Source organism: Chlorocebus sabaeus, chromosome 9 (assembly GCF_047675955.1).
Source record: "Chlorocebus sabaeus isolate Y175 chromosome 9, mChlSab1.0.hap1, whole genome shotgun sequence".
Taxonomy (NCBI): Eukaryota; Metazoa; Chordata; class Mammalia; order Primates; family Cercopithecidae; genus Chlorocebus; species Chlorocebus sabaeus.
In genome coordinates this window covers 53,031,152-53,058,549 of record NC_132912.1, presented here as the reverse complement: position 1 = coordinate 53,058,549, position 27,398 = coordinate 53,031,152, and the positions used below count along the sequence as shown (strand labels likewise).

General features: G+C 48.0%; 1 protein-coding gene and 1 pseudogene across 1 annotated transcript; one reads left to right on the top strand and one right to left on the bottom strand.

Annotated features, from left to right (window-relative positions):
• Nucleotides 1-1,144: 1,144 nt before the first annotated feature.
• LOC140712463 (uncharacterized) lies at nt 1,145-14,465 on the top strand (annotated as a pseudogene).
• A 1,835-nt stretch (nt 14,466-16,300) lies between these two features.
• LOC103215862 (synaptotagmin-15B) lies at nt 16,301-26,796 on the bottom strand. Its single transcript, XM_038008938.2, is given in 8 exon segments — nt 16,301-18,013; nt 19,774-19,953; nt 20,937-21,057; nt 21,649-21,819; nt 23,378-23,673; nt 24,536-24,678; nt 26,371-26,476; nt 26,479-26,796. Coding segments are annotated over 8 exon segments (1,428 nt in total). The 5' UTR covers nt 26,747-26,796; the 3' UTR covers nt 16,301-17,870.
• Nucleotides 26,797-27,398: the final 602 nt, after the last annotated feature.

Below are 27,398 nucleotides of genomic sequence, written 5' to 3'. Positions count from 1 at the left end.
TATACTGTCATGAACATTTGTGTGTAAGTCTTTGTGTAGATGTATATTTTCATTTCTCTTGGGTATGTACCCAGGAATGGAATTGCTGGGTTGTATGGTTTAATAATTTGAGGAACTGCCAAACTTTTCTAATACAGGTGCACTATTTTACATTCCCACGAGAATCCACTGGAGTTCTGATTTCTCCACATCCTCACCAGCACTTTTTATTACTATCTGACTTTTTGATTATAGCCATGCTAGTGGGCATACGATCTGTTCTTGCAGATAAGTTTAGAATCATTTTATCCCATTGATATTTTTAATGAGATTACTTTGAATTTATGGATCATTTGGACATGTTTTCAGTGGTTAAGGCTTACCATTTAAGAATAGCATGCTTTTCCAATTAATAAAGTATTCTTGAATGTTCCTTAGCTTTAGCTTTATTTAGCAGTCCAAATTTAAAGGGTATTAACTATGGAATTTTTTTTTTTTTTTTTTGATACAGGGTCTCACTCTGTTGCCCAGGCTGGAGTGCAGTGGTATGATCTCAGCTCACTGCAACCTCTGCCTCTCAGGCTCAAGCTATCCTCCCACCTCAGCCTCCCGGGTAACTGGGGCTACAGGCATGTGCCACCACACCCAGATAATTTTTGTATTTCTTGTAGAGATGGGGTTTTGCCATGTTGCCCAGGCTGGTCTGGAACTCCTGGGCTCAAGCAATCCGCCTGCCTCAGCCTCCTAAAGTGCTTGGATTACAGGTATGAGCCATCAGCCAGTTTTTGTTTTTGTTTTTTTAAATCATTGATTTCCACTATGCTCTACTGAATCCCTTTTCCATCCCCTCATGTTTCAGGTACCTTACATAACTTCCCAGTCATTGTGTTTTAGAAAGTGTGGTATTGTTTAAATTCCAACCTCATTTTGCTCTTCTCCAGAGCAGGTCCAGCTAGTCACTAAGGGGACTTTGAATGGGGAGGAGACAGGTGCGCTCTTCCTTTCCTTCGACTCCAGCTGTTAGGGCTGGAGGGAGGGCGTGAACTGGCAACGTGGTGAATTCTCCCCATGCCTTCCCAGCTTCCTGAGGCCTAGCTCCTCCAGTGAGCTGGGAAGGGAGAAAAGAAGGAAAGGGGACACTGGTGCTTACCAGCCGGCTACCACTATGGTCCTCTCCTTTGATGGACTCTGCTTTTCTAGCCAGTACTTACTGCTGATGCCTTCTGTGCAGCAGGCGTTGAGTACTCCTCTTTCTGGGCTTCATGTGAGAGTTATTCCAGAGCTCACCTTTCTAGTATCATATGTACACAGTTGTTTTCATGGGAGATTCAGGTCTGTCTGGTCTCTCCTGCCCCCTCCACTCTCTCCAACTGTACCTCCTTTCTCCATCTTGCAGTCTCTCTCTGACTTCGCTTGTGCTCAGACAGGCATGGAGAGGCAGGTCAGCAAATTCTTCACACTATCAGACTTAGGCAAGCTAAGGAATTGTCCTTCTCTGCATACTGTATATAGCACGGTTCGATTTATGTAGCATCCTAATCATAGTGTCTGGAAGAATCTTACCAAAATGGTATCGTTATTCCCCTACATGGGGAATTAGGGCTTGATTTTACCTTCTTTATTATAATTATTTTTATTTGATCAAATTACTAGGAAATATCCTTCACTTCTAAAGAATACAATTTCTGTGTATTAGAAAGAGCAGTCCTGGTGTGATGGCTCACTCCCGTAATCCCTGCACTTTGGGAGCCTGAGATGGGAGGATTGCTTGAGGCCAGGAGTTCGAGACCAGCCTGGACAACATAGGCAAGATCTTGTCTCTATAAAAAACTAATAAAAAAAAAAAAACACATTAGCCAGGCATGGTGACACACTACTCAGGAGGCTGCCACTACACTCCAGCCTGGATGACAAAATGAGACCCTGTCTCTGAAAAATAAAAACAACAATAAACATACATACATAAAAAGATCATGTCCAAATAAAAGAAAAAGATAATATGGTTTTGGTCCCCAAAACTGACATCACATAGGAGATATTGGAACTTTGTGGCTGGGAGCCAAGCACATGCTGGTGCCTCTTCTCTGGGTCACATCTGTACTGGTTGTTTGGATTCTTTGGCAAAAACTGATTATGCAAAGAGAGTAGGATGCCTGACTCGAATTGGGTCAATCAGATTCTTTTTCTTGAAATTAAAAAAAAAAATTGCATGAAAACTTATAGTTAAATGCACAGGTCTTAAGTGTACAATTTAGAGTTTTGACAAATATACACACTCACGTAACCGAACCCCAAACAAGATATGGAGCATTTCCATCACCCTAGAATTTTCGTTCATCTCCCCTTCCAGTCTGCATCCATGATGGCCAACCACTATTCTGATTTCTATCACTATATACTAGTTTGATCTGTTTTTGGACTTCATGTAAATGAAATCATACAGTATATATTCCTTTGTGACTGACTTTTTTTAACCTAAGAATGTTTTTAGGTTAATCCATATTTTTATGTGAATCAGCAGTTTATTATTTTTTATTGTTCAGTAATATATCAATGTGTGAATATATTTTCCATTCTCCTGTTGAAGGTCATTTGAGTTCTTTTCAGTTTTGGGCTATTATGAATAAAGCTGCTAAAAACATTTTTAAAACAAGTCTTGTTGTGGACAAGTTTTTTGTTGGGGCAGGGATTCAAATAGCTAGGATTGAGATTGTCGGTTTATTGGATAGGTATATATTTAACTTGAGAAGAATCTGCCAAACAGTGCTCCAAAGTTGTGCAATTTTACACTCTCTGCAGCCAAAACGGAGGCTTCCAGTTGTTCTACATTCTTGCCAACATTTGAGGTGTCAGTCATTTTCACTGTAGCCATTCTAGAGGCGGTGAAGTGGAATCTCCTGGTTTTGGTTTCTCTTTCCCTGATGACTAATGATGCACAACTTTCCATGTGCTCATTGGCCATTTGTATACCTTCACTTGTGAAGTGTCTCTCAAGTCATTTGCACATTTATCTTATTGGGTTGTCTTTTTACTGATCAGACATATGTATTCTAGATAGAAGTCAGATATATGTATTATTGATATTTCGAAGCATTTTGTTCAGCAGTAGAAATGCTGGCTGTATGATTCAAGAATAAAAATAGGTATGTAATTGTAACAGGAAGTCTTAAAATGTCACTATTTTGAATAACTAGAATATATATATTAAGAAAAATAATCCCAGGAAATCAAAAATATGCTAGTAATACATTAATTACACATAACAAATTTACAAAATTATATTACCATATAACAGTAATACGTAGTTCTAAATAAAAATAATCATGCTCACAGATAAAACCAAAAACTGTAAGAGCTTGATTTATTGAAAGGAAATGATTTAAATATCACGAGGGAAATAAAAGGAGATAAGAATTAGTGGAAGACCCTACCATGCTCCTGCTGTTTGGGAAGATGTAATACACAGAGTTAATTCAACAATAACCAAAGTCCCTGAGGAATGGCATATACGAGTTGACAATTCGATTTAAAAATTAGTTGAGGGGATTAAACAGAAATGTAAATATTCCAATAACCATTGAATTATACATTTTAAATGGATGAATCGTATATGTGAATTGTGTCTCAATAAAATGATTATTAAATCATATATGTGAATTATATCTCAATAAAACGATTATTAAAAAAATAAACAGGGAATTTTTTTTTTTTTTATTTTTGAGACAGAGTTTTGCTCTTGTTGCCCAGGCTGGAGTGCAATGGCACGATCTTGGCTCACTACAAACTCCGCCTCCCGGGCTCAAGTGATTCTCCTGCCACAGCCTCCCAAGTAGCTGGGATTACAGGCATGCTCCTCCATGCCCAACTAATTTTGTATTTTTAATAGAGATGGGGTTTCTCCATGTTGGCCAGACTGGTCTCGAACTCCCGACCTTAGGTGATCCTCCCACCTCAGCCTCCGAAAGTGCTGGGATTACAGGCCACTGTGCCCAGCCTAACAGGGGAATATTTTTTAAGTTAAAGCAAAAAAACCAAGGTAAGCCAAGCAAAAAAATACAAAAATATATGATTTTGGTGTTTACAGCGCATTGGGTAAAAAATCTTACTAGGAAACAGTATGTAAAATATTTCATTTTTAGAAAGCCATACATTAAATCAATGGAGAGTGACCAAAAAATTTTAACACTGTTTATCTCAAGGAGCTACAACTATGGTAAATATTTTCCTTAATGAAATGTGGAAACATTTCTGAGAACAGAAATAAGATGAAGATGTCCACTATCATCACTTGTATTCAATACTTTCCTGGTATTCCTAACAAGAGTAACAAGGCAAAAAAGTGGAAATAAAAATACTAAGATTGGAACTGAGATACAAAACTATGTATGTATATTAACAACTTAAAAGAATCCAGAGATAAGTTATTAGAATTAGTGAGTTTAGCATGACTGAATAAATGGTCAAAATAGGAAAACCAATTTTATTTCTGTATACCAGAAAGAGTTAGAAAATAAAAAAAATTTACAACAATATCATTTATGGTAGCATAAAAATTCAAATGTCTGGGGAAAAATTTAATGAAAGATGTCCATGACACTTTAGATATTATTTAGAGAAATGAGAGAAGAGGTAAATAAACGGAAGTATATACCATGTGAACTGATTAGATGACCCAGTATTTTAAACATGTCAATTCTCCCCTGAATTCACTTATAAACTCAATGCAATCCCAATCAAAATCACAATAGGCTTCTTTTTAGAGGAATGAGAGGGACTTAGCAAGCTGATTATAAAATATATATGGAAATGGAAAGTGCCCAAATAACTAAAATGCTCTGGAAGAAGTAGAATCAGATTGAGGACTTACTCAACCACATATTGACTTATGATAAATTAGTAATTAGGACGCGGAGGGATTAGTATAAAGATAAGCAAATTGACCAGCTTAACAGAAAGAGCCCAGAAACAGACCTAAACATACCTGGACCCTTGATTTATTACCTAGGGGGTGCAGCAGACCAGTGGGGAAAAAAAGAGTCTTTTTAATAAATGATGCTGGGATAATTGGATACCTTTATGAAATAAAAAAAAGAAACTTGAACTCTATGTAATAACTTATATAAACATGGATATCAAGTAGATTCTAGATCTACCTGTGAAAGGGAAAATAGTAAAGCTTCTAGAAAATACTATAGGAGAATATATTCATGATCTTAAGGTACGGAAAAACTTCATAAACAGGTTACAATAAGCACCAATATAAGAGAAAAACTGTTTCATTTGATAACATTAAAATTAACAACTTCGTCAATCAAAAGGAAGTCATAAAGTGAGAGTAGGTTATCTAAAAATATATTAGTAGTTTTTAAAGAACAGAACAGGAAAAAAATACTATAATACATATAATCAAAATGAGATCCACAAATCAATAAGAAAGCCACAAATAACCCAACAGGAAAAAAAAAAAAAAAAAAAACAAAAGCATGACCCATGAATAGGCACTTCACAAGGAAGAAATTCAAATGACCTTTAACATACAAAGTTGTTCAATCTCATTAATCATCAAAGAAGTACACGTTAAATCCACAAGGAAATACCTGTATGTCCTGGAAAGAATGGCTAAAATTAAAAAGCCTGACAAAACCAAGTGTTGCCAAGGACACGGAGCTGTGGGAATTCTTATACACTCTCAATTGCCAGTGAAAATGTAAACTGGCACATCTACCGTGGAGAACAGTATAGCTTTATCTACTAAATTTGAAGATATGCAAATCCGTCAACTCCATTCTAATGTTATATTCCTCCAAAATACATGCACATTTGCACCAAGATACATATGCAGGAATATTCATAGCAGTGTTATTTGTGATAGCCTCAAATAAAAACAATCCCAAAATCCATTAACAGTAGAATGAATAAACAGCAAAGTATCAAGCAATATTACACAGCAATGGACATGAATAAACTGCATACACGCAAAAAGAATGACTCTCAAAATGTAATGTCGAATGAAGGAAGCTAAACACAAAATACTTCCTTTTAGATGCCTTACATACATGGAGAAATTACATATATATGTGTGTGTGTATATATACAGTGTGTGTGTATATATACACATATACATATATATCAAAATAGGAAAACCAATTTTATTTCTGTATACCAGCAAGAGTTAGAAAATAAAAAAAATTTAAAACAATATCATTTAGAGTAGCATAAAAATTCAAATGTCTGGGAAAAATTTAATGAAAGATGTCCATGACACTTTAAATATTATTTAGAGAAATGAGAGACGAGGTAAACAAACAAAAGTATATACCATGTGAACTGATTAGATGACCCAGTATTTTGAAGATGTCAGTTCTCCCCTGAATTGACTTATAAACTCAACGCAACCCCGGGCGCGGTGGCTCACGCCTGTAATCCCAGCACTTTGGGAGGCCGAGGCGGGCAGATCACGAGGTCAGGAGATCGAGACCATTCTGGCTAACACGGTCTCTACTAAAAAAAAAAAAAAAAAATACAAAAAAATTAGCTGGGCATGGTGGTGGGCACCTGTAGTCCCAGCTACTCGGGAGGCTGAGGCAGGAGAATGGCGTGAACCCGGGAGGCGGAGCTTGCAGTGGGCCGAGATCGCGCCACTGCACTCCAGCCTGGGCGACAGAGCAAGACTCTGTCTCAAAACAAACAAACAAACTCAATGCAATCCCAATCAAAATCACAATAGGCTTCATATATACATATACATAGATATATACATACATATATACACACATACATAGATATATACGTATATATACACATATACATATATACATATACATACATATATACACACACATATACATAGAGTAAAGTTGCATGGTTAGGTGGTAAAAGCAGTGTTTGCCATAAAAATCAGGTCGTTGGTTATTTTGGCGAGAAGGGAGCAGTAGTGCTTGGGAGAGGACACAAGGGAAGGTTTTGGGACGGCCGTTATACCGGTTTTCAATGTATGGCCTCACACCTCCAAAGTCATCCTTTCATCTGCTCTGTGGTCACAGCCAGAATCCCCTTCCGCGGCTCCCTTCGCGGCGGGGAGAATGCTGAACAGTAGAGGGCGCTGGAGACGCGCTGCGGGAGGCTGGCGCTGGGGTCCTGCTGCGGGCCCCAGGCCACCGATCGCGCTCTGCCCGCGCCCCAAGCCCGCACGCGCGGGCGCTCCGCCACCTCGCGGCCCGACCTGACCTGTCAGTCACGTCCCCACGGCTCTCCTAGCGGGGACCCCGCCGTGTCCAGGCTCTGTCCCCACAGTGCCCAGACCCCTGAAAGTTTGTCAGTCAGCACCCTGATGCCAGTCGATTCTCAAAAAAAGCCAGGGGGATCCAAGCAGATCATTTGCCAGACGGTACTGCAGCAATGGAGATGAACAGATAATTCACACAGAAAGAAGGATGGGAGGGAGAGACGTGTGAGGGGTAGGGAGGGCGGAAGGAAGGTCTAAGGGAAGGAGCGGAGTGGGGAGGGAGGAAGGCAGGCAGGAATGGAATGAAAGAAGGGAGGAAGGACTCGTTGAATGCACAGCCTCCCCGGTGTTGCACCGGCAGGAGCGGCTCTTACAGGCCACGGGGCCCCCAACAGACCCTCCCAGGCTGCGGGAATGTTGTGGCACTGCAGGGCGTCTCTGTCTTTCTTTTTTGAGGTCTCTCTGGCAATATGTGATAACAATACCATTTTTAGACATCTGGAATCTGATTTAAATTCTAGTTCCATCACCTTCTAGCTGTGGGGCCCTGAGAAACAGCACATCCTCCAGGATGCTCCCTTCTGTCTTGTCCACCCGTGGGGAAGGCTACTTGGGGCGGGGGGTGGGGGTGGGGGCGCGGGGTCGGGGCGGCTTTGCAGATTTACCAAGCTGATGTACGAAGACCTACTACAGCTGTAAGGGCTAGCTCCTTTCTCCCACTCTGGCAGTCACTCCACTTTGAGAAACATACCTCTTGAAATAAAGCTACAAGTGGAGAGGGGCAGGTGATTTGGGCAAATAATTCCATATTAAATATTAGAACAAAACATACTAGGCAAATATCACAATCCGGCTTCACAGTGGCATACTAAATTCAACCAAGAAATATACCCATGATGTTGAAAGAACCAGGCTTATGGAATGTAAACAGCAAACTATTTTATTCTTGTTTTCTATTTACCAATTCAAACCTGCTCTGCAGGTCCCTCCTCCCCGCCCCTGGGATAAAATCTAGGGCATGTTCTGTGACTTTTTGGATCACAAAATTCATATGATTTTTGGATCATTCTTAGTTAACCAAAAATTTATCCTGTAACTTCTAGCTATAAAAACAGGCTCTGTTCAGCATTTAAAATGTCGAATCCCGTGTAGGAGTCTAAACTTCAGATTTCATTTTAAGTTTAAGCTTCCTCTTGATTCCTCCCCCAAGCCTGGCCCAGGCTTGCATTTGGCTCTGGGCGTTGGGCCGTAGCAGTGTTTCCTTTCCATTTTTCACTTTCACTCCTCCCTCACCAACTAGCTTGCAGGGATTTCTGATCACTTAGTAGAGTCTAGAGGCGTAAGGGAAGGAGGTCACCAAGGGGCAGGCCAGGCTTTATGTGAATAGTCCCCCTGTTCACAGTAGAGGTCCCCTTCTACTGCAGACATCTTCCCTATGGTTCCTGTGACCCAGGTTTGTCTCAGAGTGGGGTTAGCACACAGTACCATCTCCATCCCCTTTAAAGGTGTTTATTACATTTTTCTGGAAATGGAGGTCTGGAAATTATATTTCCTGGACAGTCTTACGAGCAGGGTTCCAGGTTGATTCTGCCAAATGGGAGGCACTCAGGTGAGACTAGAAAGCAAAAAGATGGTTTAAAAAATCGTTTTCTTCCTTTGACTCTGAACTTACGAAAGCAGGATGCTCGAGACTCCTGCAGTAATTTGGGCAAAGATTTCCACAGTGCAAAATAGACAAAACATAATGCAAATAGCTGTACAAATGACAGTCCATCATCATCATGGAATGTCAGTTTGGCAACAATGGCATTGAGGCCCAAAAGCAGCTGTGCAGCAGGGGGTTCCTCCTTGGTGACTGGATGGGCACAGCCAAGCACAGGCTCCTGAAGATCCCAGCTCTAGGAAACATCAGCATGGTTCATTGCATCATCCACTCAAATTCTTCACCCCTCCCTGTGGCTGTGTGTCCACCCGAATTCTTCACCCCTCCCTGTGGCTGTGTGTCCACCCGAATTCTTCACCCCTCCCTGTGGCTGTGTCCATTGCCCTGTAGCGCTGCAGTTCCCCTCAGGAAAAAGGCATCATTTTTTTCTCTGCCCCTTGATTTGGAGCTTGGCTATATGACTTGCTTTGTCCAACGGGATATTGGATGACACAACATAAGCAGAGACACAGATGCGTGTCTGCACAATGCAGCTTGCCTTTTTATGCTTCTGCCTTCACCATGAAAAGAGCTTTCCCTGGGGGTAGCAGCTGTCCCTGCAGCCTGTGTTCAGAATGCACAAATGTGAGGAGCCAAGCCCAGCCAGACCCACAGCTTGAAAGTGAGTTGCCAGGCCCGGTGCAGTGGTTCATACCTGTAATCCCTGCACTTTGGGAGGCCAAGGCAGGCAGATCACCTGAGGTCTGGAGTTCGAGACCAGCCTGACCAACAAGGAGAAACCCCATCTCTACTGAAAAGTACAAAATTAGGCCCCGCGCATTGGCTCACGCCTGTAATCTCAGCACTTTCGGAGGCTGAGGCAGGCAGATCACCTGAGGTCGGGAGTTCGAGACCAGCCTGGCCAACATGGAGAAACCCCGTTTCTACTAAAAATACAAAAGTAGCTGAGCGTGGTGACACATACCTGTAATCCCAGCTACTTGGGAGACTGAGGCAGGAGAATCACTTGAACCCAGGAGGCAGAGGTTGCAGTGAGCCAAGATTGCGCCATTGCACTCCAGCCTAGGCAACAAGAGTAAAACTCCATCTCAAGAAAGAAAGGAAAGAAAGGAAAGAAAGACAAACTTAGCCGGGCGTGGTAGCGCAGGCCTGTAGTCCCAGCTACTCGGGAGGCTGAGGCAGGAGAATCACTTGAACTTGGGAGGCAGAGGTTGCAGTGAACTGAGATTGCGCCATTGCACTCCAGCCTGGGCAACAAGAGTGAAACTCTGTCTAAAAAAAAGAAAAAAAAGTGAGTTACCTACCCTAGATCAGAGCACCTCCAGTCAACCCACAGATGTGTTAGAAATGAGTGCTCATTTAAGTATGGCATTGACATGTTGTGATTACTTGTTATGCACCATTATAACAAAAAATAGTACACTGATACAAGTAACTGTTCCCTTGTTGGCTTCACCAGCTTCCCAAGAATTGTTTAATCCCATTCCCTGTATACAATCACTCTCTGCCGAGAATCCTTTCTCTGAGAAAAGAGTTCTGAGAAAAGAATTTTTTTTCTGCTTGAGGCAGACCAACGCTCATGCCAAGAACAACTGGAAAAGCTGAATAAAACACAGAAAATCTTTTTAAAAAGTTTTTGGAAAGCTTCGCAGTTAACAAGAATTTGAAGGGCCACAATCTCAAAAGAAGGAAAACACAAGGAGGTGACTTGGCCCTCTGTGAACTACTTTTCCCTTCAGGAAACGTGCTGATTTTAGCTAAGAGGCCAAGCATTTGGGCAGACGGCCATAGCTAAGAGGCAGCAAAGGCAGCAGAGTCTAGTGCTGGAGAGACAAGAAATGGAGACTGAGGTTGTCAATGCCGCTGGAACTGGAGGTGCCAAGATACCATATAGAAGGGAGACACAGAAAAGGAACACTTTCCCCTTGAGGCATCTGCTGAGTTAAGCTATGCAGAAAGGCTATGAAAGGTAGCAGGTTTTGGCAGTGGCATATTAATGAGATAAAAATTGGAGTTCAGGACCCACCAAGGAAAAGAAGCCTAATAATCACATCAGACGCTCAGCTAGAATCCTTGGAAGACCACACTGTAGATAGACGGGCAAACCAGAGGTGGAGATGGAGCCTTCCAAAAACCGCGACGTAGACTCTAGTCAGTTCAGTACCATTGGATTAAGGTAAAATCTTCCCACTCTGTCTATCATATGACATGGTAAACCCTCCCTGGAGAAAGACACTGTTTTCAGATAATGTTTCCTGGAGCCACTAAAATTTATTATAATGGTTAGCATTCAACAATAAATGATCAATCACACAACAAAACAGGAACGAGGAGAAAACATACACAACAAAATGGAGCCACTAATGACCCAGATATTGGTGTTATCAGACACAGACTTGATGGATGGAATAGAGACTTTGATCAAAGAACTGGAATCTATAAGAAAGAATGAAATGGAAATTTAAAACTTAAAAATACAATAATTGAAATTAACTACTTAGCATATGGGTTAACTACAATTAGACTTAGAAGGAATATTCTTTGAACTGTAATATAGGACAGAATAAAAACTCTAAGCTGAAGAACAGAGACAAAGAGTATGGAAAATACAGCAAAGAACATAAGATACTTGTGGGAAGAGGCGAGCAGATCTAACACATATGTAACTGGAGTCTTAGAAAAAGAAGGGGGGAAGATAGGGCAGAAGTAACAGTTAAATAAATATAGGCTGAGAATTTTCCAAAACTGATAAAGCTTTATGATCCCCAAGCAGGATAAATAAGAACAAAACTGCATCCAGCCACTCTATACATTTTTTTTTTTTTTTTTTTGAGAAGGAGTCTTTCTTTGTTGCCCAGGCTGGAGTACGGTGGCGTGCCATCTCAGCTCACTGCAACCTCCACCTCCCCAAGTTCAAGCGATTCTCCTGCCTCAGTCTCCCGAGTAGCTGGGATTACAAGCACGCGCCACCATGCCTGGCTAATTTTTGGATTTTTTAGTAGAGATGGGGTTTCACCATGTTGGCCAGGTTGGTCTCGAACTCCTGACCTCAGGTGTTCCACTGGCCTCGGCCTCCCAAAGTGCTGGGATTATAGGTGTGAGCCACTGCACCTGGCCCAGGCACACTATATTTAAACTGCTGAAAACGAAAGACAAGGAGAAAACATTAAAAGCAGTTAGAGGTGGGTAGGAGGGACACATTTCTTCTTTCCTTTTTTCTTTTCCCCTCCCTCCCTTTCTCTTTTTCCTTCCTCCCTCCCTCCTTTCTTTTTCTTCTGTAGAGCGAGGTGGGGGTCTTGCTCTGTTGCCTGGGCTGGTTTTGAACTCCTGGGTTCAAGGGTGCTGGGATGACAGGTGTGAGCCAGGGCACATTACTGACACATTACTCTCAAAGGAGAAACAATAGCACTGAAAATCACTTGTCAACAGAAATGATGGAAGTGAGAAGATAATGGAGTGCCGTTCTGAAGTTCCTGAAAGAAAAAAGTGTCAACCTGTAATCCTATATTCACAAAATATCCTTAAAAATGAATCGGAAATAGATGTTTCTATTCAAAAACTGAGAAAGGCCAGGTGATGTGGCCTGTAATCCCGGCCCTTTGGGAGGTCAAATCAGGCAGATTGTTTGAGCTCAGGAGTTTGAGACCAGCCTGAGCAACATGGTGAAATCCCTTCGCTACAAAAAGTACAAAAAAATTAGCCAGGTGTGGTGGTGCCTGCCTGTAGTCCCAGCTACTCGGGAGGCTGAGGTGGGAGGACTTCTTGAACCTAGGAGGTTGAGGCTACAGTGAGTGAGTCGTGATCACACCACTGCACTCCAACCTGGGCGACAGAGTGAGACCCTGTCTCAAAAACAAGCAAACAAAAAAACCTGAGAAAATTTGCTGCCAGCAGATGTGCATACACAAGAAATACTAAAGGGAATTCTTCAGGTAGAAGAAAACTGGTCTATGATAGACTCACAGAAATGCAGGAAATAATAAACAACAGCGTGAATATGTGGGTGAATACAAATAAATATTGACTGCACATAGCAATAATAATAATGTCTCGTTAGGTGTAAAATATACGTGGAATTAAAATGAGTAATAATAATATACATGCAAGAGTAGAATGGAGGTAAATACAGACTGAGTATTGTGAGGTCATAGTTTTGTCTGGGAAACAATAAAAAGTAAAATTTGTATTAGATTATAATAATGTACAGAAGTTGTAATCTGTGGAGGAAACCACTAAAGAAATTATAAAAGAATGTGTAAGTAGCAACCAGTGGTAAGGGGGAAATGGAATTTAAAAAAAAATCTGAAAGAAAGCAATACAAAAGAAAAAAATAAAAACAAAAATGGGTAAGACAAATGGAAACAAATAGATGGTATTTATGAACACAGCTATTTCAGTAATTACAATAAATGTAAATTCACGAAATCCATAAAAGACAAAAATTGACAGACTTGATTAAAACAACTGTATTCAAGAGACATGATATCATTATAAGAACATTAAAAATTCACAAATAAGGGGAAAAGTGAAAAAAAATACCATTGTGAGTGGTAGAGAAAGCCATTTCACATAATAAAGGGTTCACTCTACCAGAAAATGTCAATTTTAAATGGGTATGAGCCTAATAACACAGCCTCCAAATGCGTAAAACAAAAATTAACAAAACTCAAAGGAGAAATAAACAAATTCATAATAATAGTGGCAGGCTTTAGTGTCTCTCAGTAATTTACAGGAAAACAGACAAAAATGTCAGTAAAGATGTAGATAATTTGACCAACCTGATTAACAAACTTGGCCCAGTTGAAATACGCGTAACACCTGCACACCACTGCAGAATTGCACATTCTTTCAAGTGCAGGAACATTATGATAAGAATATTATAGGAAAGTCTGTCATAAACATAGCTGCAAAAATCCTGAGAAATATAACAGCAAGTTAATCTAAATTTTTTTTTTTTTTTGAGACGGAGTCTCACTCTGTTGCCCAGGCTGGAGTGCAATGACCAGATCTCAGCTCACTGCAAGCTCCGCCTCCCAGGTTCACGCCATTCTCCTGCCTCAGCCTCCCGAGTAGCTGGGACTACAGGCGCCCGCCACCTCGCCTGGCTAGTTTTTTTTGGTATTTTTTAGTAGAGACGGGGTTTCACTGTGTTAGCCAGGATGGTATCGATTTCCTGACCTCGTGATCCGCCCATCTCGGCCTCCCAAAGTGCTGGGATTACAGGCTTGAGCCACCGCGCCCGGCCGTTAATCTAAATTTTATGTATTTATTTATTTACTTATTTTATTTTTGGAGACAGAGTCTCGCTTTGTTATCCAGGCTGGAGTGCAGTGGCATGAACATGACTCACTTCAGCCTTAACCTCCTGGGCTTAAGCAATACTCCTGCCCCAGCCCTCCAAGTAGCTGGGACAACAGGCATGTGACACCACACCTGGCTAATTTTTGTGGTTTTTGTAGGGACCAAATTTCACCACGTTGGTCTCAAATTCCTGAGCTTGGGCAATTTACCTGCCTTGGCCTTCCAAAATGCTGGGATAATAGATGTGAGCCACTGTGCCCAACTTAAACCTAAATTTTATTTTATTTTATGGCCATGTTCCCTCTAATAAATCTAAATTTTAAATAAATAAGTCCAAGTATTATTGTGTTGATGTGTATAAAACTGCATATACACACAAATGCATACATACCCTGCTGGTTTCTATTACAAGAATGTACGTTTGGTTTGACATTCAACAGTCAATTAGTATAAGTCATCACATCCAAAGAACAAAGGAGAAAAAATTATTTCAAAAGGTGCAGAATAAGTATTTGAGAGAAATTTAACCTCATTTGTGATTTTAAAAAAAAATCTTTTTAACAGCTTGAGAATATATGTTCATAAGTATATTAAAAATCCTATAGCAACTGTCAAACTTCATGGTGAATATTGACAACTCTCCCCATGCCCCACCCAGCACCCCCGAGATTGAGGATGAGACAAGAATAATATCCACTATCACTACTTATAGTCAGCATTTGCTGGAGGTCCTAGCCACTGCAATTTGCATACCAATTTTAAATCTTGCAACCTTGCTGAATTTATTAGCTCTAGTTTTTTGTGTGTGGATTCTTTAAGATTTTCCATAGACAAGATTATGCCATGTGCAGATATCGTTTTACTTCTTCCTTTATGATCCGGATCCCTTTTATTTCTTTTTGTTGTCCGATTGCTCAGCCACTGCAGTTTGGCAAGAGATAAATAAGGCATACAGATTAAGAAAGGAAGAAATAAAACTGTCATTCACAGATGACCTGATTATATAAAAATAATCTGCAAATTATTATAATTTAAATGAATTACACAAGGCCACTCACTGGATAACAAGGTCAACATAGTTTTGTAGCAACAGAATCTGTATATACTAGCCATAAACAAATATAAAATGCCTAAGAATAGATCTATTGAAGGATGTGCAAGAACACTTTACTGAAAACTACAAAAATAGTTCTAAGAAATATACAAAAGACTTAAAGAAGTGAAGAGATATACCATGTTAGTGAATAGGAAGATTGAAGATTTTAACCATGTCAAATGGCCCCCAAACTGTTCTACATAATCAATTAAATCCAATCAAATTCTAGCACTTTATTTTGTGGAAATTGACTAGCTGATTCTAAAGTGTTTTATGAAACTGTAAAGGGCTTCTTTCTTCTGGAGTTGCCTTGTGGACAGGATTTGAAACAACCCAGGCCAGGTCTCTCTGGTCCACGGGAAGCACGCATATGCTTTTTGCTCTGACTACGTCTGTAGAGAACAGCCCAAACAACAACCTCCTCCCCTTCAGAGCAGGGAGCCTGCCAGTCTCTTGCCATTTAGATTTTTCAGGGATGAGTCAGAGATACCAGTCTACTCTGTCCTGCAGAAAAGGATACTTATCAACTTTTCCAAGTGGCCCTAGAAAAGTCACTGCTAGTCAGAAATCTCAACTTGGAATGTGGGGGTGGCTGGCATCTATTGGGATGTCAGATGAAACAGAAACAGTTCCACTGTAGTAGCCTGCTCTGTAAACATACAGAGAACCCCTATTACGTGTGTGCTATGAAGCTATTAGAAACTACAGCTTTGTGGACTACTTCGAAAATGTGCAAGTCGGCTGGGCATGGTGGCTTACGCCTGTAATCCCAGCACTTTGTGGAGGCCAAGGTGGGTGGATCATGAGGTCAGGAGATCGAGACCCTCCTGGCTAACGTAGTGAAACCCCATCTCTACTTAAAAATACAAAAAATTAGCCGGGCATGGTGGTGGACGCCTGTAGTCCCAGCTACGTGGGAGGCTGAGGCAGGAGAATGACGTAAGTAAACCTGGGAGGCGGCGCTTGCAGTGAGCCTAGATCGTGCCACTGCACGCCAGCTTGGGCAACAGAGCGAGACTCTGTCTCAAAAAAAAAAAAAAAAAAGAAAGAAAGAAAGAAAAAAGAAAGAAAATGTGCAAGTGAAATAAGTGACAAAAAGCAAACACAAGATATTCTGTCCATATGAACCACTGCCAGGCGACCCTTGTATTTGTAGATTGACAGAAACTGGAGGTGGAGTTAAAGAGGTACAAACTCAGTATAACATTCATTGCCTTTTTTGCTAAAGTTGTTTCACTGCGTAAGAAAAAGATACTGTCAGGCTGGGTGCAGTGACTCAAGCCTGTAATCCCAGCACTTTGGGAGGCGAGGTGAGTGGATCACCTGAGGGCGGGAATTTGAGACCAGCCTGGCCAACATGGTAAAATTCCGTCTCTACTAAAAATAAAAAAATTAGCCAGGCATGGTGGCGGGCACCAGTAATCCCAGCTACTTGGGAGGCTGAGGCAGGAGGATCACTTGAACCTGGGAGGCGGAGGTTGCAGTGAGCGGAGATCACGCCATTGCACTCCAGCCTGGGTGACAAGAGGGAAACCCCGTCTCAAAAAAATAAAATTAAAAAAAAAGAAAAAAGAAGGAAAAAAAGAGAAAGAGATACTGGTTCCATATTCTGTTCCAGTTATGCAAAACAACGTGTTGACGTGCAGGCTGCACAGTGCCAGGTGCAAATACACACTGCCTGTTACGGTAACTGTGACAAGCACAAGGGCTGCCCACTAGCTTGAGTGCAACTTCTGGGGAATTGATGGGAGTGATTTATGGGTACTTCCTTCTTAAAAAATTTTACATCAATACTGCAACACAACAATCTCAGCCCTGTGGGCTATACCATAGCCACATGCTTTCACCATTTCCTGCGCAAAGGGAGAGCCCAGGAACTGAATGCTGTTAATCAGGGAGAGCATAGAAGCAGCAGCAGAACAGCTGGAGAACCAGGGCTGTGTGGTTTTGGACTGTGGGGAGGGTGGGCCACGGGCAGACTTGACACAATGTGGGAGGGCATTTGACACAGCCACCTGGAGGACCTAATGCTTGGGGAGGCCCTCACCCAGCACAGTGAGCCATGTCGACACTTGGTGCCTGAGCGTGCTGCTCACAGCACTCTCCCTGTGATTTTCCCCATAGCAGTATGTTTTTTGTGCCGGGCAGAAGGCAGAGAAACCCTGGCTGAAAAAGCAGCGAGGGTCATCGGCTGCATGAACACATCATCAGCTTTTCCCAATGGAGGCACCCAAGTTTACCCTGCACATCCATTCAGCAGGTAGAGCTGGGTCATCCCTAAACAGGATCTTTCTTCTGAGCACCTGAGATTCTGGTCCAAATTAGGGCTGTGAGGACCAGGAGCCGGGATTCTGAACTCAGGCAGCCCCGCAGGTAAGGAGGAGGGAGTGTGTCGGAAGGCTGTATGGCCAGAGCTGCTGACTGGGCCGGGGCTTCTTTGTCCCCTCTTCTCTCCTGCACATCAGCACTCACGTTCTCCTGGCTCGGGCTGGCCTGGCAGCTCAGGGAGCTGTTGGATGAAACGTCCATGCTTGTGGCTGTGACTGTCACGTGCAACTGCGAGGACGGTTGGCTCCCAAAGCGGAACCGCGGTGCTGGGTGAAGGGTCAGGGCTCCGTGATGCGGCAGAGCGCGTGCCAGCGCTTCACCAGCTCCTTGGGCTTGCTGAGCATCTCGTCCCAGTGCTCCAGCTCTCTGCCACGGGTGTACATGTAGGGGCCCACCACCACTCGGCCCAGCTGCTGGCTCTCTGCAGGGGAGGGAGAGCACTGGTGTGTTCCTGAGCACAGAAGTCACGTCCCCAGTGACCTCCCTTCCTCCCTCCTCCTCCCCAGGAGGCAGCAGTAACTTTCCTCCTCTCTGAGTGGGAGCTGACAGCCCCCAAAGGGGCCCTGCCTTTGCTCTGCTGCTGGAAGGGCTGCTTCTCCCCCTGGGAGATTGGGAGGAAGGAGAGCCCTGAAAGAGACTCTCTCTTTGAGGGCCACCAGTTCCGCCCCACACCCTTCTGTAGGGCCATATTAAGTCTACCTTATGCCAAAGAACTGAGGCAGGAAAGAACCCCTCTAGAAAGAAGGCCTCAGCCGGCCGTGAGAGAGTAAGTACATTCAGCGGTAACGTTCACTGGCCACCATGGAGAAGGGTCTTAATTCCATGCCATTTGGCCAGCCGTGGCCTGATGGCTCTGTTTCCCCAGAGTGGCAGTGGGTGCTGCGGGGTGGGGTAGTGTGGGAGAGCTGGCTGACAGAACTCGCCCAGAACCCCAAAAGCTCATCTAGAGGCACGAGGAAGCTCAGAGCACCAGGTCCCTGGGCTAGTGGCAGCGCTGCTCCCTCCCACTCTCTCGGGTGATTTGCTCCAGGAGGGGGCAGCAGAGGCCATTGCTTAACCTCTTTCTTTTTCTTTTCTTTTCTTTTCTTTTTTTTTTTTTTTGACGGAGTCTCGCTCTGTCGACAGGCTGGAGTGCAGTGGCACAATCTCGGCTCACTGCAACCTCTGCCTCACGGGTTCAAGCGATTCTCCTGCCTCAGCCTCCCGAGTAGTTGGGACTATAGGCATGCACCACCACACCCAGCTAACTTTTGTATTTTTAGTAGAGACGGAATTTTGCCATGTTGGCCAGGATGGTCTTGATCTCTTGACTTCGTGATCCACCCCTCTCGGTCTCCCAAAGTGCTAGGATTATAGGCATGCACCACCGTGTCCAGCCAACCCCTTTCTTTCTTTTTTTGAGACGGAGTCTCATTCTGTCGCCCAGGCTGGAGTGCAGTGGTGTATCTTGGCTCACTGAAACCTCTGCCTCCCGGGTTCATGCCATTTTCCTGCCTCAGCCTCCCGAGTACCTGGGACTACAGGCGCCTGCCACCACGCCTAGCTAATTTTTTGTATTTTTAGTAGAGACGGGGTTTCACCGTGTTAGCTAGGATGGTCTCGATCTCCTGACCTTGTGATCAGGCTGCCTTGGCCTCCCAGAGGGCTGGGATTACAGGCGTGAGCCACTGTGCCCGGTCCATTTTTTTTTTTTTTTTTTTTTGACAGATTCAGCAGCCTCGCCTCCTGGGTTCAAGAGATCCTCCCACCTCAGCCTCCCAAGTGGCTGGGATTACAAGCACGTGCCACCATGCCCAGCTAATTACTGTGTTTTTAGTAGAGACAGGAGTTTCACCGTGTTGGCCAGGCTGGTCTTGAACTCCTGAGCTCAAGTGATCCACCCACCTTGGCCTCCCAAGGTGCTGGGATTACAGACGTAAGCCACCATGTTAACCTGTTTCTAGGGTGCCACAGACAAAGCTCAACTGGACTAAAGCTGGGCATGAAACCCAGGCCTCCTGCTGGCAAGCTGTGTGTCCTTGGGCAAGTATTTCAGCCTCTCTGAGCACTACTTTCCTTAACCAGGGAGGGAGCTCGTACAGCTCCTTCCGAGGTCAGGACAGGAGGCACTTCCTCTGCCTGAACACTCGGCAGCCCCTTGTGGTCCCCGTCCCAGCAGCCCGCGGTGGGGTGCGGTCTTACTGTCCCCTTCCGTGTTCTGCACCACGGTCAGGCTGAGGCTAGCGGTATCCAGCTCGGTGGCATCGGCCTTGAAGCTGAAGGTCTCATTGTACACAGGATTGATGGAGCCCAGCACAGCTGAAGTCTTCTTGCACTTGACAAACTTGTTGTGGTTCATCAGAGACACTTTGACAAACACACCTGGGGAACAGTGAGCACTAGTGGGCTGGCTGAGGCGGGCGGGAGCCGAGCCCCTGCCTGTGGGAGGTCTGGCAAGGAGGGCACATGCCCAAGCTAGGTGCCAGGGCCCCACCCCTCACACAGTGCTGCGGCCCCACGGGCGTGACCAGAGGAAGCGGGCTGAGTGCACTGCCCTGCAGCCTAGGCGGGGCTCCACTCCCTTCCTTTTCCTTCCTCTTTGCATCAAGAAAGTACCCACGGCTCCGGCAGGCCCTGGTTTACCAGAGCCTGGCACCACATGCCTGTCCCTCCCTGTTGGGGGGCTGCTCACTGGGTCCCCAGGCTCCCTGGGGCCCCTTAAACACCTTGTACAGAGAGTTAAGATTTGGTGGGTGAGGGTCAGAGTCACAGTGGAAGGTCTGGATCCTGCCTGGCTTACGGTGACCCCAGACATGAACACAAACAGGTGACTGATCACCACCACCTCACTGGGGTGCGTGGGATGTGTGGGGTGAGCCCAAATGGGGTGGGATGTGTGGGGTGAGCCAAGGCCTCCCCTCCTGCAGCTCCTGTGTTTCGGGGGGCCAAGCATCAGTGCCCATGGAGTCGGGGGCCCTTCCCCTGGGGGGAGGGAGGTGCGGGCCTCACCCTGGAGGAACTGGACCCACGTAGCTGATGGGAAGGTGGAGGTGGAGGCAGACAGGACAGTTCAAAGAGCCAAGACGCTGCCTCGGGAAAGAGCAGGGGCAGGGCCTGGTATTGTGGTTGGGTTAGAACCCTTAGTGGGGGAGGCCGAGGAGATGCAGCTTTGGGTTCAACATAGGAAGAGGCTTCCTGCCCCAGAACTGTCTACTGAGGGAGAGCATGTCTTGTGAGGTAGTGAGCACTCCGTGATAGGGTGTATGCAAGCAGAAACTGGCTGGTCAGGGGGGAGGTTGGACTGTAGCCCCAGGCTGTAAGCTAAGTGGGCGGGACCTTCCCCAGGAGGAAAGGGAGGAACTCACTGACAATGCCTCTGTCCTCCTGGAGCCGGAGGCCCTTGGCACGCAGCACAACCACCGTCAGGCGGCTCAGGTAGTCGTTGTAGCTGAGGCAGAACTGGAGGTCGCCAAACTCTGAGGGGGGCTGGGGAGGCCAAGGTGGAAGCACCCCACGCTGTTACTCCGGCAGGTGCTGAAGGGGTCAGAGAACCCCCAGAGAGCTTCCCGCTTCCTCCCAGCCGTCTGTGCGACACACTCACATGGTACCCTTTGAATTCCACTGCCATTTTAAGGACGGGGCAACTGTGGTCTGGAGAGTTTAAGGGGCTTGTGCAGTCCTGTGACCAGAGCTAAGGAGTCACACCCAGGTCTGAGACAGCTGGGGCCTTGCCGGGGGTGGTGGGCTGGGGGAAACATTTCCCTGGGCTGGACCATTTGTGGTGTCACCTCTCACAGCTGTCTGACCTAGATGGGAATCCAAATGTGGATATTTCAGGTTGCTCCAGGGAGTCTGACGGCCAGTGTGACAACAGGACCTCAAGCAGCCCCTCCCTGCCCAGGGGCAGGTCTGTTCCCCTCTGTCCCATGCTGCTCAGGGCCTAGGCCCTCCTCCCTGAGTCACTGTTACAGGGTGGTGTGCGGGATGCTGAGGGCTGACGCTGCCAGCAGGTGCTGGACCCTGTGCACACCTGCCGGCTGATGCTCAGTGGCACAGGCATGGTAACCTCGACCTTACCTCCAGGCTCTCGGCCTCCAGGTCCCTCCAGATGACACGCCGGCAGTCCCCCGCCAGGGTCTCATTCTTCAAGGGGAACAGCACCTGGCCCAGGAGCTGGTGCTTCCTCTGCCTGTCCACGTGGTAGACGGAGAACTTCAGCACCCTCTGGGTGACGGTCTTGCTGGACACCTAGGGGAGACAAGGACACCGGCCAGGGTCAGGAGTGGTGGTAGGGGATGGGATGGTGTGACTCGTTATTCTGGACATGGGTGCTTTTGAGAACGGGTGTCTCAACCAGGGACCCACACTCCAAACCTAGGCATTTTCAGGGGACCCTTCTTAGCAGCAGAGCTGTGTACCCCCTGGAAAGTGGGGGTAGGTGCCAGGACCTTGCTATGCAGAGTGTGGTCCGAGGACCTGCAGCGTCCGTCCACCACCACCTGGAGCCCTGTTAGAAATGCAGGATCTTGGGCCCCAGCCCAGACACATGAATTGGAATCTGCCGTTTAACCGGAGCACCGAGTGACACAGCTGCATGGCGAGTGTGGCCCCGCCACCACCCAGCGCTGTAGCAAAGGCCCAGGAGCCCGGGCACTGGCCTGTCTCTGCTGTCAGAGCTGGGCATACCAGTCCTCCGCTCCCTGAGATTTGGCCTCCTCGCCTGTGAACTGGGGGTCATGGGTCTTCCTCTCTGGTTGTAAAACCCCAATCACAGTGTCTGACCTACAGCAGATGGCCCATTAATATTGATTTTCTTCTCTTTCCCCTTCTCCCTTTCCCCCTTCCCTCTGGAGGCACAGAGGGACTGGATCGAGTTGGGGCGAGATAGAGTGGGTAAGTGATGAGCCAAGAAAAATTATCCTGCAAGCATGACGTGTCACACATCAGCAAGGCTGCAGCCTTGGATTCTGACGTCTGGAGAAGAGCGATTCACCTCTGAATTCTCACAGCCCTGGTCTCAGAAAGACGGCCTGGGACCGGGTCTGAGGGCACCCCTCTTCCCAGCTCTCAGCCAGGGCGCAAGGCACAAGTGATGGCCCTGGCCTCAGCAGTCACACTGCTCCTGAAAGCTGACTGGCTGCACCTCACCTCTTGGCTAGCTTGCCACCCAGCTCTTGAGAACATGTTTGTCCAAGGCCTCTTGGCAGGTCTCGATGGCTACTTCCCCAAGGGCCCCCAGTCACCTGCTAAGGCTCCCAGGCCCCTGTGAAACTGGCTTGGTGCCCCAACAGCCTCTCCACTTCCAGAGCCTGAGCCGGCCAGCCCAAAGTGCAGCAAGGCACCACACCTAGCCTGGGAGGGTACTTGGGCCCCCGCGCTGGCCTCTTACAGCACAGGAAGCTCCTGCACTCATGCTAAGGCCCGTCTTTTGCCCTCCTTGTATAAACTTGCCAGAAACCTCATACTGCTCCACGCCTTTGGGATAATTCCCCTGAGCCCCATAGGCCAGGGCCCGGCATTCAGTAGTTGCTATAAAATTGTGTTTTCACCCACTCTCCTCCAGGCAGTCAGGACAGGGGAGCCCAGGCCTCTGGTCACTACTCACCAAGTCTCTCCCCTGCCCCTCTATCAGGGATCGGCTCCGATAGGCCTTAACCTAGCAGGCTAGGTAAAGCAGAGCTGGTGGCATCAAGGGTCCCGGGGGCGGCAGGGCCCTGGCTGGTACAGGAGGCTCAGCTCTCCTGCAGGTCAGCACCTTCCCAGCAACACGGAGGGCGCCAGACCCTGCCTTCTCCAGAGGCTGTACCTGGAAGATGAAGTGTTCGTCAAACTGCGGGTTGGAGGTTTTGCGTTTGGTCTTGGACTGGAGGAAGCGCCGCTCATCGGGCAGCAGGTAGAGCTTCACCAGGGGGCTGCAGGTCTCCGAGGGGGCTTGCAGGTGCCGTGCCTTGATCAAGCCTACCAGCAGCCGCTCAGCCTCCTGCTCATATTCCACCGAGAACCACAGCCGCCCCAGGCAGCCGGCAGGAAAGTCCGTCTCACTTTTGTCCTCTGGGAACTTGTACAGCTCTGGGTTGATAGCCCCTACCATACATGCATCTCCTATAACAGAGGATGGGAAGGCTGACAAGCTAGAGAAAGGCAAGGCAGGGGCATGGGAGACAGTGGCAAGTTCTGGGCACCCACCCCATCCTGGCCCATCCCTCTCTGCTGAGCCTCAGCTAGCCTGACCACATCTGCCCCACTCTCCTCACCAGGCTAAACACATCCCCTCTCTCTGGCGCAGCTCCTCCAGGAAACCTTCTCAGCATGAAGGCATTGCATGGCCAGGCTGGGGATCCTAGCAGAGTCCTGCCTCCTGATATTGGCCCCCATCCTTGGAGGTCAGGACCTGTTTCAAGGACACAGTGCCCATCACCTGGCCTGGCCCCCTTCCATGGTGTCTAGGGCATGACTCAGTGATAAAGCATTGCCTTTCTTCTTCCTCTTCAAATTAGAAGGGCCAAGGTGATTATTGGGTGGTTCCTGGGATGGTCTTTTGGTGGATCTTCAGGGCAAAGAGGCGGCAGATAGCTGTGCTTGCAGCCCCTACCATTCTGTCCTCTTGTTCAACCAACCCATTACCCTAGAGTGGGAGCCAGCACAAGTTCTGTACACGGTATGCCTGGGTTCCAATCCCAGTCTGTTGTTTACAGCCTGTTTGTGACTATGTAAAATGGGGTGATAATTCCTTCCCCCCAGAGTCATGGTGAGGTCTCACTCCAAATCAGCACCCAAGGCCATATCTCACCCTCATGGGGTGCAGCAAGCACTTCATAAATGAAAGCACCCAGAAACAGTGGTCCCTGGGCAACCCTGTCATCCCTGGCTGGTTCAGGTTGTGTTCTGGAGCCAAGCTGATGAAAGCAGATGAGGCCACCTGAGCAGACCCTGACCTCTGGCCAGCCCTGGCAGGGACACTCACCAAGGCCGCCACTGGGGGTGTGAGGCAGAAGCTCTGATGCTGGGCAGGAGTCCCATGGGGCATGAGTCCACTCTCCGCTGTGCAGGGGCACCCAATCTCGGCCTTGAAGGGAAGGGGGCACCACGAATGGCACATCTGGTGGCCTGTCCAGAGTCAGGGAGACAACATGTAGGTGGCAAGTGAATGGTGCGGTCTCAGAGCGCTCAGCCAACACGGCTGAGCATCAGGGGCTAGAGGAAGAAAAGCCATCGGGAGCCAGGAGGAGGCCAGGGCACCATTTCTGGGCCCATATCAGGCAACGCACACACACACACACACACACACACACACAGCAGTGGGATTTGGAGAAGGAACACAGCCCCTGACAGTGTCAGCCAGTCTGGGTTTGAATTCCTGTTCTGCCACTTACTAATTGTGTTCTCTGGACCTGTTGCTTATGTGTACTAAGCCTCAGTTCCCTCACTTGGAACATGGATTTCATAACGCCTGTCTAATAGCTGATGTGAGGTTTCTGGGGTTTCTTTGTGATAGCTCCCAGTACCGAAGCAGCATAGAAGAGGCACCCCCATAAACAGCACTTTCCTTTTCGACCCCACCCTGAGGGAAATTCCAGGGGCCCACTTGGCCCCACATCCTGCCTCACCTGCTCAGTTGGGTCCTAGCATGCGGCTGGCAGGGCCTGTCCTGCTGCCCACTGGAGGCAGCTGCGCTGGCCATGGCTGGTGTCCCAGGCAGCTCCTCATAGGTGAGGGTGGCACAGAACCTTCTCCACAGACAGCAGCTTGCCCCGATCAACAGCAGCAGCAGCAGCCCTCCGATGGTGCCCCCAATCACCAGGGCCAGCTGCTCTGGGGGCAGAGACCACCAGTACTGTGATGGCTGCCTGGGAAAGCCACTCTCCCTCACAGCCCTGGCCTGCTGGGGCAGAACTGGGGCAGCAACCCTGCCTCTGGGTTTGATCTCAGGAGTGATAGGAGCAGGTCTGTGGGGGAGGGGTTCCAGGAGGGGTGCTGCTGGCTGGGTTCCGCCAGCTCTCGGAGGAGAAGCTGTTTACCCCAGAGTCTGAGGGCCCTGGGCAGAACCTTCTGGTTTTCCTTGGAAAACAGCTGGCCCTGCCCTTGGGATTCTGGCTTAAAGAAGCCATTTCCTTGCGCTTCCGAGTAGAAATCAAACCTGCCCTCACCAGAACCTCCATATCCCCTGAGCTCCTGTTGAGGCCAGGAGGGGAGCTGGGGTGTGGACGCAGTCAGTAAAGGAAAGCCCTGAAAGGTACCTTCCTCCCGGTCTGCAATCAGACATCTACCCTCTGGGCCCTGGAACCTGCTACAAGGCTGGACTCTTCTCTAACACCCGCTCCCTTCCCTAGCCCTCTATCAAGGTGAGCATGCTCTTAGGGGAGTTGGTGGGGGGCGGTGGACGGTGTGGGGAGGAGGAGGGGGCAAGGCCCCTTTGTTGCTGGCCCTCGCATGTCCTCATTTGGGGGACCCAGGAGGCTTCGCCCCGGGGGTGCTCAGACGCTGTGTTCCAACCCCTGGGACCTGGGGCGGGCCAAAAAGGTGGCTCCCTTAGGGTGACGTGCGGCCGCGGGGCATCCCGGTCTCGGGGATCTGGACTGGGTGGGGTGGTGAGAAGGCTGGACCCCCCCACACCTCCTAAGCCGCAACTGCCCGCGAGGAGCGGGCCTCAGCTTCCACTCCATCCCAGCGCCCCTCTAGGAGCGCGCCGAGGCCGGGCAGGGGAGGCAATGCGCCCCAGCGGGGGCGGCGGGGCGGAGGCAAGTGCTGGAAGGGTCGCAGAGGGGTCGGGGCAGGGCTGGGGAGGCGAGGCTCGCTTACCCGCCATGGGGTTGCTCCCGCAGGCTGGTCTCTCCGGTCTGGGCGGCTGGGGCTGGGCTGCCAGGCCAGCTCTTAAAGCGCAGCGGGGCGCCGTCGGCGGGCGCGGGGGCGGTCCGTGGTGGCGCTGGTGCCTCGCTGCGGCGCGGGGAGCCGCGCAGTGCACGGCAGGGGCAGGGACCCAGCGCCCCGAGGCCGCAGCCCCGCCCCAGCCCAGCCCTGGCCCAGGCCCAGGCCCGGAGGTGGAGGGGCGCACAGCCGACCGTGAGCTCCCGGAAACCCCAGGGCTCCGGCCAGGGCGGGTCCCGGGCACCAGCGCCAGGGGCGCCCGGGGTTCCCTGCGGCTTGGGGCAGGGTGGGGTGACAGGACCACCCCCATCCCAGAGAGCAGAGCTACAACCTTCACCACCGCGTCTGACACAGGGCTCGGCGCCTGACCCCTCACACCTGGTGGCCAGGACTGAGCCACCTTCCTCCCAGATCCTCCGCGAGCCGAGGCCCCTCCAGGCGCAGCTCCAACCCCGGCTCGAGGGAGCCTTCCCAGATCCCCGGGCGGAGTCTCCGCGCGGGTCCCGGGCCCCAGCGCTGCCCGCCTGACGTCCTTGGGCAGGGATGCGGCGCTCGCTCACCCGTTAGCTCTCAGCGGACAAAACCGCGAGAGGTCGAGAGCAAGATTCTGGAGCGGGTTCCAGAAGCTCCTGGGTTCAAACTCAGGCTCCTCACTCTCCGGCCCTGTGATTTGGGACAACTTAACGTCCGCACTCTGGATTCAGTTTTCTCAATTGTGTTAATGTCTATGAGGGTCTCTCGTAAGGGCGGTTGGCCTGCCGGTGACTTACGAAGTGTGAAAGGAACACTTAGAGCGGAGGAGCGGGGCGGCCCAACCCCTGTTACGGTGGTTATCGGATGGAGGCCAGCGTCTCCCGGGTCCCCTCTGTACCCCCAGCGCCTATTATTATGGTGATTATTAGAATGCAGGGCCCGTGCCCACCAGTCCAGGCTGGCGAACGCGCCTTGCGGGAAAAGCGGGA